The 13,181-nt window shown below is 40.1% G+C and overlaps 1 protein-coding gene across 1 annotated transcript in view; it reads left to right on the top strand.

Moving 5' to 3' along the window:
- Positions 1 to 13,181, top strand: part of ASTN1 (astrotactin 1) — a 213,028-nt gene that overhangs the window by 102,435 nt on the left and 97,412 nt on the right. Inside the window, exons 7-8 of the mRNA XM_088153813.1 lie at positions 3,035 to 3,202; positions 5,738 to 5,822. Of these exons, the coding sequence (XP_088009939.1) occupies positions 3,035 to 3,202; positions 5,738 to 5,822 (253 nt within the window). The remainder of the gene's footprint in view (positions 1 to 3,034; positions 3,203 to 5,737; positions 5,823 to 13,181) is intronic.

Below are 13,181 nucleotides of genomic sequence, written 5' to 3'. Positions count from 1 at the left end.
GCCATTTCCTGTTTGGACTACTGCCGTTGAAGAACATTTGGAAACTGCAGCTGATTCAGAATGCAGCCACAGGGGTAGTTCTGGGTGCTCCTCAGTAAGCCTACATAACCCCACTGCTTCATGAATTGTGCTGGTTCCCAGTCAATTTCCAGGTGCAGTTCAGTTCTCCCCACTGAGTTTCCAACTGCTGCAATCCTGTTGGCCTTTCACAAGGCTCTAGAAACTTGGCACTTGGCTCAGACCTTAGGGCTAGGATGTTAACGGGACCCAGTCTGTGTTGGTCTGCTTGAATATGGAGCTTTTACCTGGCATCTTTACTGTTTTTATTGTTTCCCTATTATTTTTATGTACCTTATATTTACCATCCAGGGTTGATTAAATGATGGGTGACCATGTAAATTTGCCTAATAAATAAATTTTACAAAGTAATTCTGACATCCCACTCTAATGTGCCAACATTAGTTTTACGTCAAGAGGATGTGTTGGTATTGATATATTTATTTATTTATTTTATCAAATTTATATGGATGCCTATCTCACACAAGGTGACTCTGGATGGCGTACAACAAAGCCAACCATTAAAAACGAATATAAAAATCAATTAAAACAATTAAATAATCAACATAAGTAATACCAAGATTGTGAGAGGGTTAATTAAGGTGTAGTACATGGTGCAACCAATGCATGGGCTCTCTTCTATCAAGGGATCCCCAGGCCCAATGGAAAAAAAAAACGTGTTTTGAGGGTTTTCCAAAAGGCCATAAGGGTTGGAGCTAATCTTACCTTAGCGGGGATGATGTTCCAAAGGGCAGGCACCACAGCAGAAAAGGCTCGTCTCCTGGGTCCCATCAGATGGAATGCCTTAGCAGACAGGACCCACAACAAGCCTCTCCTGCCGGATCTGATGGGATGGTTAGAAGTAACTGGGGAGAGGCAGTCCCTCAGATAACCTGGCCCCATGCCATGTAGGTCTTTAAAGGTCAAAAACAGCACCTTGAATTGCACCCAGAAGCAGATTGGCAACCAGTGCACTTCATGGAGCAGAGGTGTAACATGTGTCTTCCTAGGAACACGCATAACTGTTCATGCTTCTGCATTTTGCACCAGCTGAAGCTTCTGGATACTCTTTGTGGGCAGCCCATGTACAGCGTGCTACAGTGGTTCATATAATGTTCTAAATAATTTGGCACCAGATTACTTCAACCGCCAACTTTGTAGACTGTCATCATCTTCGCAGAACGCTGGCTGTTAGGAAGATGGAGATGGGTTTCTGTGCTGTGGCACCTCTCTTTTTCAATGATTTCAGTTCTGTAATATACCAGACCCTGGTGATAATGTGTTTCAGATGTCATGTTGTTATATTTGCTTTCTCCAGCTATTTAACCTTCTTTCCCCCCTGTTTTTAATATATGGTTTTTATTCTGAATTTATCCTACTTTTTGGGGGTCTTTTTGTATATGTTTAAGACTATTGTAAAGTGCTTCAATATTTTTAAAATAAGTGGAAAATAAATATGTTTAACAAGAATGTTCTGTGAAGCACTATATAAGAGGCTTATGTGAGAGCTGTGCACTGGAGAAGGTGTCTTTACTGCTTTATTACTGAATTTACCTGAAAGGACGACTGTTTTCTTTTCCACAAGAAAGTTACCTTTAAAACTGGAGGGTTGTCTTAGATTCATTGAAAATATGGTAACAGAGGGAGACTTTTCATGGGAAGGGGACAGTCTTAAATTCAGTTAGAACTAGATATAAAATACCAGTAGCTTTTTTAGTATAAACAAGGCAAAAACATTAACAGATTTTATTTAAAAGCGTAGGCTAACTTTGAGCCAACATGTTTACAGAGAAGAAAATGTGGCTTATGGGTCTCACAGCCCCATTTTCTTTTTTAAATGCTTCCCAGAACGTTGGAAACAAATGCTGTCCCTCTAAAAATGCAAAGCTGTGTCCCACCCGAGACTGTGCCAGGCTTAGGCCCCCTCACCTTCTGTTGGCAGATGAAGTGAAAGAAAAGCAGAATCTGACAGTACATGCCACATTTGTCACCTTATAAATGAACAGCCAATAAGAGATTTTAGCTTAGGAAACCAGTACTAATGCAACAGTGGCCATAGGGAGGTTGATCATACCAGATTGGGTGGATATGTGTTGCACAACTTAATGCTCCTCCAATACAGAAGAAGGAAGATTAGTTCTTGCAGAAAACCAAATGTCAGACAGGGTGAAGCAGAACTTTTCTTCCTAATGGGAAACTCTTCTGTGCCCCAGTAATTACTTAATATATTAAGGTATGCAATTTCCTATGAGATCTAAAGTAGAACAGTCTAGGCAGAAGTTCTGACATCTAGATGTTTGTGAAGTTTGTGAAAGAGCACAGAAGTAGAGGCTGGAGGACAGATCAGACTGATGGAGCAACTGACCCTGCTTGGAGAGATGAAATGAGTTATCTTAGCTTGAAATGTAATAGGAGATTTTGCCCTTGGAACAAATCGGTTTCATGGATCTCTGTTGAATATTCAGATGGCTTTCATGGTATCAAATTTACTTCCAAACTCTTTGTTATTCACAACCATTTTGTTAGCCTAAATATGCTTGTCCTAAAAATCATAGGAGATAATAAACAGACACATATACAGCCATGCACACCCACCAGAAGAATGAATTGACATGCTATGTCTAAAGCACCTGCAATGATCAATGGCAAGTTCTTCAGAACATGATAACTGGGGATGTTTGAAGTAGGTACTGGAAGAGGTATTCCCAGGTCATTTCCAGAAGGGAAAAAAATGTCAGCCTAGTGCTTTGTTCACTGAGAAGAACCAATGCTTGTTAAGTTACATGAGAAAAGTAACCCTTAGGATATTTTCACACACACATTATAAAGTGGGTTTTAAGTTACATTAGACAAAATATTCATTCATATTACAAATCAGTTTTCTTTTGCATTTGGCATAAATAGGAGGGAAGGCATGAAAATGCCTTCAGTGCCCATCTTTCAGAATGATGTATTTCCCTCCCATTTTCCTTTGCAGGGAGCCGGTTTATTTTGTTAGAGGGGAGCCAACTGGATGCCAGTGACTGGTTAAACCCTGCCCAGGTGGTCCTTTTCTCCCAGCAAAATTCTAGTGGGCCATGGGCCTTGGATATGTGCGCCCGACGGCTTCTTGACCCCTGTGAACACGAATGTGATCCTGAAACTGGTAGGTGGGTGCAACGTGATGATTGACATGTATCTGGTGGATTCTCAAATCCCAAAAACTATCAAAAACTGTGGTGGAGAAATAACTTTCAAATTCCCTTTGTGTATGATGAAAGTCAAAGTCCCCTTGTCTTGAATCCAATTTTTCTTCCATCCAGCAGAGTATTCTTGATTGATTATATTATGCTCTCTGATTTAGGCTGAAGATCTTTCCTATGAACAAGAAACATCTGAATTCAAATTGTATATATGCTCTGTTAGGAGGAGAACCTGTAGATATAAGAGTTTTTCCTCTCCCTTTTTAAATGTGAACAGCGCTAGATTCTACCTTTCTTCAACAGGCACAACCATGACTTTCCAGGGGCCACCCCCTAAATCGAAAGAGGTGTATCTCAGAAGATTGGTCCAGCCTTCTCTCTTCTGCACATGCTCTCAAGAGGCATGTTTGTTCCCCTTCTAAACGATGTGACTCATTTGCCCATCGTGTCTGCGTTTCATTTATGCACAGCCATCTGCCGTAGCAGCTGCCAACTCTAGCAGGCCTCGGAGGGGGAGGGATTCAAGCACCCTGCTAGAGCTTCTTTCTAAATTCATAAATTTTTGCCAGCATTCTGTAAAAATGGTTATGCCTTCCAAAAAAAAAAAAAACGACAAAAGAAATACTTCTGTTGTGCCTTTTGTTCTTTTCAGCTGTAACCTGACTAAATAACTGCATAGCTAATATTTAAAGCATCTAGCTGTGGAGTCCTCTGCTTCCCTACCTACAAATAAGTCTGATATAGTTCAACTGAACTTACTCCCAACTAATTCAATTGTAGCCTTAATCTAGGCTTTCAGAAATGACGTCTAGGGAGAGGAGTAGAGAAATGCATTTAATGGAATTATCATACGTCTGTAAGTCTTAAAGCATGTATTAGCTTATGGTTGCAATTGCAGATTTTTTGACATCATTATAAGATATGGCGGGGCAACTCAAAATACTTCATTGCTTGACATGCAGGACAAGATGGCACCTCTCCTTGCTCCCTGTTCCAGATCTCATAGGGAGCTAGACTTGTCACTGAATCTTACCTTAATGCTGGCAATGTCTATCATTAACTCCATCACCTGAGAGGAACAGTCTGACTGGGGGGCCAAGTGACTGATCACGCTGCAAATATCTCAGTCTACTCTTACCATCTGAGGCAGCTGTCTCATCATAGCCCATAGTAGCTTTGATAGCTGAGTAAAAACAACCACCCCAAAATGGACACACAGAGATGTAGAACTTGGTGAGGCAATTTCATTATGATCCCTGTTCAGGATTTCAGTTTCAGTTGCCAAAAGATACAGATGAGAAAAGGGTGGGTGTGGCAGGGGAAAAAAATGTTGATTTGCCAGAACTCTGGCCAATGATGAGAGAGCCATCAGAATAGGGTTCTGAGTACTTGGCTGATTTGAATGGGACAGTTGGAGAGCATGGCTTTCGTGGCCTTTCCGCTGGGTAAGCATGTTTCTTTTCTCCACTTTGCACCTCTTGGCAATTTCATTCTAGTGATATGAAAGGAGAACAATTCCTTTCTGTCAACTTTCCCTTTTTTGTGCATAGTTTTATAATCTTCTGTTATGCTCGTTTCTCACACATCTGTGCAGTGTGATCTTTTATGTGTTTCCTCAGAAGTGTGCCCTACCACGTTCAGAGAGGCTTCAGATTACAGCCTTATTTCTAAATGAATGTAATTCCTTTGGGAGGAAGAGCTTAGTAAAGCTGGGTTTTCAAACAGGAATGCCTGAGAGCTAATCAGGAAGAAGTCCCTGAAAGGCCCAGTAGGGTTCCAAATAATTATTAGTTTTTCTTTATAAAGCAGTAGCCTGAGTGAAGAAGGGAAGGGAAGGGTGTAAGCCGAAGTTCTTGGCATCTCATTTAGTGCATAATCTCTCACAACTGATGCATTTGATGATTTTGTTAAGATTAGTGTATTACCGGATATTTGCATGTGGCTGCTTGCAAGCTGCTTAGAGTCATACTAATTGAAGCAGCAAAAAGCATTCATAATAAACAGATAAGGAAAATGCAGGTTCCAAATAAATAGAGATTTTCATATTCAAATAAATAAGAGAATGTCACTTTGTGACACTGACGTCGTATGAAACTAGAATCAGTCCTATTTGCTGTAATTTATTTTTTGTGGGGTAAGAGATCAGAAGTCTAGTCGTAGAACAGGTGACAATATTACACTAAAAAAGTCCAGGCTCCTTTTCTTGTTGATCCTCTGACTCTTTGCCCATTTTCTTGCCATTTTCTGTATTCTTCCCAGCTGAGTGATATACTGTGTGTGATGAGGGAGGGAGAATGGTACGCAGGAGGCTTGTAGAAAAGCATTGTGATCTTCCACCTTTTATCTCCAATTTGTTTCCTAGTAATTCCTAGCATGACATTTTCCTTTCTCCACTCCTGCTGCATGCTGAGTTGATGGCTCCCAGCAAAACTCATTCCCTTTTCAGGGTTGTTACATAACTCATTATTATTCTCCTGTTTTTGTTCTTCCACTTCTAGGTGAGTGTCTTTGCTATGAAGGTTACATGAAGGATCCAGTGCACAAACACCTTTGCATCAGGAACGAATGGGGCACAAACCAAGGGTAGGTGACTTTTACAGTTCCGCCAAATTGTTGCTTGACCTGGGTGAAGGCAATAGCAACTCAAGAGGCCTGGCCATCAGGCAGGACAGCACAGAGTCTGCATTGATGGGAGAGTCCTGGAGGTTTATTCTTTCATTACAGTTAACAGGCAAAAAGGCAACTAACAATCAACAGCCAAAGATCTCAGCAAGGTTGGAAAAATCAGAGAGCTGGAATAACAGCCAGGTGATGCCCGTTTATGGGGGCATTTAATTTTGCTTTCTGCATTTATTTCGGGAATTGGATATTGTTCTGAATTTGTTGTTATGTTTTTGTTTTCTTTTTGTTTGATGTTGACTAGGATGGGTTATAAGTACAGTAAAAGAAATAGAGAGCCAGTTTGTAGTGTAGTGGTTAAGGCACCAAGCTAGAAACCGGGAGTCCGTGAGTTCTAGACCTGCCTTAGGCACAAGGCCAGCTGGGTGACCTCGGGCCAGTCCCTCTCTCTCAGCCCTAGGAAGGAGGCCAGGGCAAACCACTTCTGAAAAACCTTGCCAAGAAAACTGCAGGGACTAGTCCAGGCAGTCACCAGGAGTCAACCCTGACTCAAAGGGACAAAAAGAAGAAGGAAGAAAGAAATACATACAATATGGAGGAGAAGGGCTCATCTTAAAACTATTTGAAATTGTACTCTCCTGCCATGGATACAGTGAAGAGTATTCATTTCTCTGCTGCCATTGTGTCAGCAAAGAAAGGCTGGTAGTGCTTTTCCATTCTGTGTGGCATCTCCTCCATTCAGATGACGAAGGAGGGGAACAGGGATTGTCAGAAGATGCCTGTGAGCCATTTTGATTGTTTTTTGCAACGTCAGATGGATTTGCTCATCTTGGACACCATTGTTGAGGCAGATCACAGTGAGCAACTGCTTGTTCTGTTCAAATTGATACTTTTCAGCCAGAATGTGACTGAAAGAAATCCATAATGGAAGATAGTACCTCCTTCAGGGTAGGATGTTTTCTTTTCTGCTTCAAGGAAGCAATTGCAAGAACTCTATTTGGAAAAGCCCTACCTTAGCCTAAGAAGATTATTAGGTCACTCTAAAATATTCCATTCTTGGGTTAGGTAACTGAGAAGGTCCAGATTCATGTGGATGAAACTGACTATCTGGATTTATTTTCATTTGGATTTTGGTTGGGACGTGGTACTGGAACTGGCTTGGTCATCTTGGTTAATCACCTATGCCTACGTGAGAAAAGTGCACCTTGCTTGCTAGTTTCCCTGAACTTCTTGGCAGCTTTTCATACCACCAATTGTGGTATTTTTCTGGATTATTTTCTGGCATTGGCCCTTGGAGCACTGATTTGGAGTGGTTCTGGCCATCCTGTTGGGCTGTGTGCTGAAGATGCTATGCTGCCAGTGTGGCAGCTGGGACCTTTTGTAAGTTGTCTGGACTTAGTGAAACCAAAGAAAGTTATCCTTTCTTTGGTTATATCCCATCTTGCCTACAGCAGTGAACTGTATGGGGGTCTTACCTTGAAAAGTATCTGGAAATTACAAAATGCTGTGCCTGGGCTGCTAACCTATGCAAGGCATAGGACTCACATGTTTCCTAGGGATAATTTAAGTGTTTTGGTGCCAGACTTTAAACCCCTAATGGGCCTGACTATTTGAGGGACCGTCTCCCGCTGTGAACTTGCTAATAATTTAATTAAAAGAAGAGCCAATTTCAACAGTGCCTCTGTGCTAGGAGCTCTGTCAGGTACAGAGGGAGTGTGTTTGGCCCCTGCTCTCCCAATATGTAGGAAAAGGAAGATAGGCCTCTATTGCCAGTCTTTTAACTGCAATTTGATTTTTAAGTTTACTCATTTTAGTGCTGTGTTCTAAACACTGTATTTGCATTTCAAATGTTGTAAGCCACCCTGAGTACTGATAGATAGATAGATAGATAGATAGATAGATAGATAGATAGATAGATAGATAGTTATCGAAAGAGGCAATATAAATCTAACTGATAAATACATTGGGATGGGCGTCTGTCCTGTCTTTGTGTTACACTCTTGCAAGTGCCCCAGATCAGTGGAAACAGAATACTGTAGTGGTAGAGTGTGGTTGCTTGAGGTAAGAAGAAGGGAAAGACTATATTTATCATTATCTCCACGTATTCCAGAAATTCAAACTCGGTATTGATACAAGATTACAGAACTCAACTCCATTAAGTTTCAGCACAAGATAGAGTTCCATTTTTATTTTTATTTATACACACAGACACACACAGACATACAATCTAGTCCTGTGTATAGAATTACTGTGAAATCAGCCCTCTGAGTACAGTGATCTCAGTTTCCCTATACTTAATAATCGCCCTGCAAGGCAGGCATGAGCTTGGTAGTTAAGTCTGTAAAAAATTATGTTGTTTAGTGACCAAAATTTTGAAGAATTATTAATCTCTCTATGGTTGCATCCATTGATTATAGGAGACTATACAAGAAAATGCGTATTTATTTTGTTGGAATCTTGGAGAGCAAAAAAAATGACAGGGAAAAAGAGAGACCACACTGCCCCCTAGTGCTTAGTGCCTGCTAATGGAAAATAAAGTTTGCAGAAGCTTTGCAGAAGCATTCCCGAATCCTAGGATTACCAGGTTTTGTGCAAAGATTTCACATTTGCCTTTAAAAATTTCAAAGCAGAAAGCTGTGTGTGTGTATAGCACAAACATGTGTGTTTCCCTGTGAGTACCGTATTTTTCTGACTATAAGATGATACTTTTTTCTAAAATCCTTACCCTAAAAATTGAAGGGGGTCTTATTCAAGGAAGTCAGCCGAGAATCGCGCGGTTGCAAAACTGCCCATACTTTGTTTCTGCAGAGAGGCTTCCTCCTATTGCTAGCCTCCAATCACGAGTGAAATAGCTTGTCTCCCAAACAGACTTCCTCCAATCATGAGCCTGATGTAACTGAGGTCAGCTGATGCTGAACAAACCAATTAGAGGAAGGCTGATTGCAGAGACAAGCTATCTGCAGTTTCACTCGTGCTTGAATGTAATCAGTTAAGCAAAAGAGCCTGGAAAGAGAGCTGCAGAGAGATGGTTTGGACCTCCTCCCACCGAGTGTATCAGGTAAATGTTAACTAATTACTAAATAAAAATGTGTTCTGCACTATCTTTAAAATATTGATTTCTTAATTTTGGGTTGGAAAAGTGGGGGTCGTCTTGTACATGGGGGTGTCTTATTGTCGGAAAAATACGGTATGTAATATGCATATATATAAAACCTCAAAATAATGATAAAAAGTGCCTTTAATATACCCTGTCCTTCATGGCCATTTCTTCCTCGTCTTGTCAATAGGAGGGTGGATGGGGGAGGGATCTTATACCATGGTAATGTATTTGTGGAATCTGGAAGATCCATAGTCCAGTATGTCAGCATTATTCTTGGCCTGTACAAGGAAGAGATACTAGGGTAGATCACATAAGGGACAACATGTGCCAGCAGGTACTATGTGATCCTCAGAAGCTCACTTTGCAACTAGTCCTGTCTGTTTTTCTATTACTGCTCAGATAGGCTATGGGAAACAGACAGCTTTAACCTTCCCTAATTTCCTAGACAACCTCTGCAAGATCACTGTTCTTACCTGCTAATGCTAGTGGAGAAATAGCTCTTTTCCTGGGAATTGCTTGGCGAAGGAAGAGAAATCTTAACCACCCCCACCCCCCACAGTAGTTGTGAAGAGAGAATAGACATAATCCTACTTTCATATCTCAAAGTGTTTCATGAAGGCCAGTATCATTCCCCACAAGTTTGCCATGCACTTCTCTGGCTGAATCAGTGGTTTTATTCAGGGTTAGGCATTCTCATAAGTTCAGTCATGCCAGGTTAGAAAGAAGAAAGCAGTTGAACCTGTTGAAATGAGATTTCTATAAGCAAGGAAATTTGGTAGGAAGGGAATACAGATCAAAGACAATAGTGGGAGGAGAGAGAAAGAGGGCGGGATTATACAATTCCTGGGTGTGAGCATTCACTGAAGAGGAAAAAGTCCTCGAAGAAAAGGGGATTTTATTTTGAAAGTACAGGTAGTCCTTACTTAGTGACTGCCTCATTTAGTGACCATTCAAAGTTACAGTGGTGCTAAAAAACAACTTAGCAACCAGTCCTCACATTTACAACCTTTGCAGCATCTCTCTACTCTTATTTTCACTTGCTTATTTATACCATACCAAGATGTCCTCAAAGAGAAAGAGAAACAACCCCAGTTCAGCTGAAGGGCATAGCAAGAAGCAAAGGAAAACTGAAGTAAAATCATAAGCACAGTCATAGTCATGTGATTTTGACTTAGTGACCACTTTGCTTAACGACCAATTGTGGTCACTAAATGAGGACTACCTGTACTACATTATGTTTTGGATTAGTTCCTTTTTGTTGTTCAGTCGTTCAGTCATGTCCGACTCTTCATGACCCCATGAACCATATCGCGCCAGTCCTTCCTGTCCTTCACTGCCTCCCTGAGTTTGCTCATTTTCATGCTCATTGCTTCAGTGATGCTATCTAACCAACTCATCCTCTGCTGTCCCCTTCTCCTTTTCTTAGTCATGGAAATTCACTGGAGGACTTTGGGCTCTCAGAATTGTGAGAATAAAATTGGAAGAATACATGCTATGTATGCCTCCTTGAGCTCTTGGTGGAAAGGCAGGTTATGAATTGAATGAACCCTACTTAGCCAATATTTCATCCATTTCAACTTTGAACTTTTACACGTAAACTTGTGTGCCAGAAAATAATGTAATATACCATGGCGTAGTGGAAAGCAACCATTGTGCTTCTTTTTAATTTCTTTAATGTGCAGAAAAGAAAGATGGAGGAAACAAAACATAAAAGGGAAAGACCCCCTCCCCCCAAGTATGTTTTATATATTAAAAAACATTCAGCCTAATTTTAATGTTTAAAGGTTACTTAGCTCACCATCATTTCATGTACTTTTCCAAAAGCAAAAGGCTCATATGTCAGTTGTGTGAAGGAATTCTGTTGAGTACAAGGGGCCTCTGGGGCTGCACTACCTCACATGACTTCCCTGCTGCCTCCTTTTTTACATGTCACAACACAACTTGCACAATATGAATTAGGCTCCCAGGGAGCCATCACCTACTGTTCTGATCACAATTATTGGGCTGTGATAATAATAACTGAAAGCTTATGGTGATGTGTATTTGTTCTTCACTTGCCCTTCCACTCATAAGATTCTAGCCTAAGAATTGTTTTTCTCCAGTTGAGTCTTTAGCATAGTACAAGAATTCAGACCAAATGTCAGAAGTCTGTATTCACTGGACAGCCTTCTCGTTTGCCTTAGTTCCATAGAATGTGACTCGTAGCCCCCTCCTGATTGATACAGGCTGCCAAATCACTAGGAATTCAATATGCAGTGGGTATTAATTAATACTCACAAGTTATGAGCTGCTGGATGAAGAATACATATATAATACAGATGAAATTACTGGTCTTCTGCTGTACTGTCAGTGATTTAACCATTATGTACAAACTAATCTTAGTTTATACATAAATTCATATTTTTCAGTGAGTATAATTGAATCAAAGTTGTGCACATTGAAATTGGGTTAGGGTTCAGTTCACTGGGAGAATTAAGAACATACCTTATTATTTCCAACTTAAATCAATGGGAAGTTCTTACCAGTATTTAGCGATACATCATACTGCCTATGCATTTGTACTTTAAGATATTTAAATTAATCTTGGTGTTGGAGTTGAATATTTTTGTATCCTGTGTATCGGATATACCACACATTTTATTTTTATACTTCAGACTTCTGTAACAAGTTCCCCCTACTCTTCATTAACAAATAAACAAAATGTATTCCCAACACAGCAGAATTACCAGGGAGCAGAACCGCTGACTAAGGGTGTGGAAAATTGCTTGAATTGGAGCCTAATCATTGTAATGGCTTGTGTGCTAAGGCAAAAAGGTTCTACTGTACTGGCGTATATAAGAATGCTAATTATCCATTTACACTCTTTAGCCACTCTATCATAATCACAATTATGGTAGCTAAGGGATGTCAAAAAAGGGCAGAATTGGATTTTTCATCCCCACCTCTGCAAGTTTACAGCTGAAAAAATGGATTCTAATCCATGTTAATTAAAGGGAATAATAGACCAGTAACTTCTTGGCACAAAGCTTGTGCATATCTCATTTTTATAAAATGAGATATGCCCCTCTGTTTCCCCATAGTCTGATCACAAAATGATATTGCTGGAAACAAGGTTTTTGAATGATTAGGATCAAATCAACTGGCCACCAGATTCAGACAAATTGGCATGGCTTCAGAGAGGGGCAATAAGAATGAGAAGGGTACTGGAAAATTAGGACCTGTGATGTAAGATTTGAGGGCACTGGGCATGTTAACTTTGAGATTAAAAGGGTGGGATATGATAATGTTCTTCAAATATCTGAAAAGATACTTGGATTTAGTCAGACAAAGGATTCATAGTCCTTCGTTGATGACTAAGTTTTAAAATAGTCTGGTGGGGCCATCTTTAGGACCTCTACTTTTGACAAACAGCATCAGATGAGTGTTTTTTCCTGTCATCATTCCTGTCCTTCTAATCCTTCCAAACCCTGAGTAACCTGTTCAGAATCTTCTAATTTTCACCACTAACTGGTTTTCCAGAGTATTTCAGTCATTCTGAGCCTTTTGTGGTCAAATTCTTTGCTCAAGGTCATTATTTGTAACATCTTTGAAGTTTCTTCTTGTTGAATTGTTTTGGATTTTTTTCTGTCTTCTCACAGATCTTGAAACAACAAGGCCTACTGTGTCTTTACTGTTGTTAGGGAAGCTTTCTGATTTTTGACCAGCCTAGCAAGATAACATTCAAACCTATCATTACTGTTTGCTTGCAAATGTGATTATTCTCCAATTAGTGTCTCTCTTTCCTGCTATCCCTTGCCATGAGACGGTTACTTTCAAGTGGCATTTTATCTTCATTTAGCTTACTTGTTTCCCCTTTTATTTTCTTCCTCTCCCATGATATATTCTTCCTTTACCCATAAAATTATCTAAAGCTCTTCAGCATGCTTCTATCTTGAATTTGGAGTGACATGCTCAAATAACAGGTGCAGCAAATTTAGAATTAATCTGATGTGGAATGTAAACAAAGGTAACGGGTATCATTTTGAACATCACTAGAGATTTTGGAATAAGTAGGCTACTTAGATTTTGTAAACTGGATTTTGAAACCCTACCCTTTTTGAAATAATTCTGAAGTTAAAGGAATTGGGTCACAGGTGAAGCTTTCACTATTCTGTTAATTTTTTTTCCCAGGAGTCTCATCCCAGGAGTATCTGAAGAACTTTTAAAAAAATGTTGCTTGTTTT

Source organism: Python bivittatus, unplaced genomic scaffold (assembly GCF_059951505.1).
Source record: "Python bivittatus isolate LINGU-HERP-01145 unplaced genomic scaffold, Pbiv_v1 ctg000700_np1212, whole genome shotgun sequence".
Taxonomy (NCBI): Eukaryota; Metazoa; Chordata; class Lepidosauria; order Squamata; family Pythonidae; genus Python; species Python bivittatus.
The sequence above is the reverse complement of the archived record's forward strand: the minus strand, read 5'-3'. Positions and strand labels throughout refer to the sequence as shown.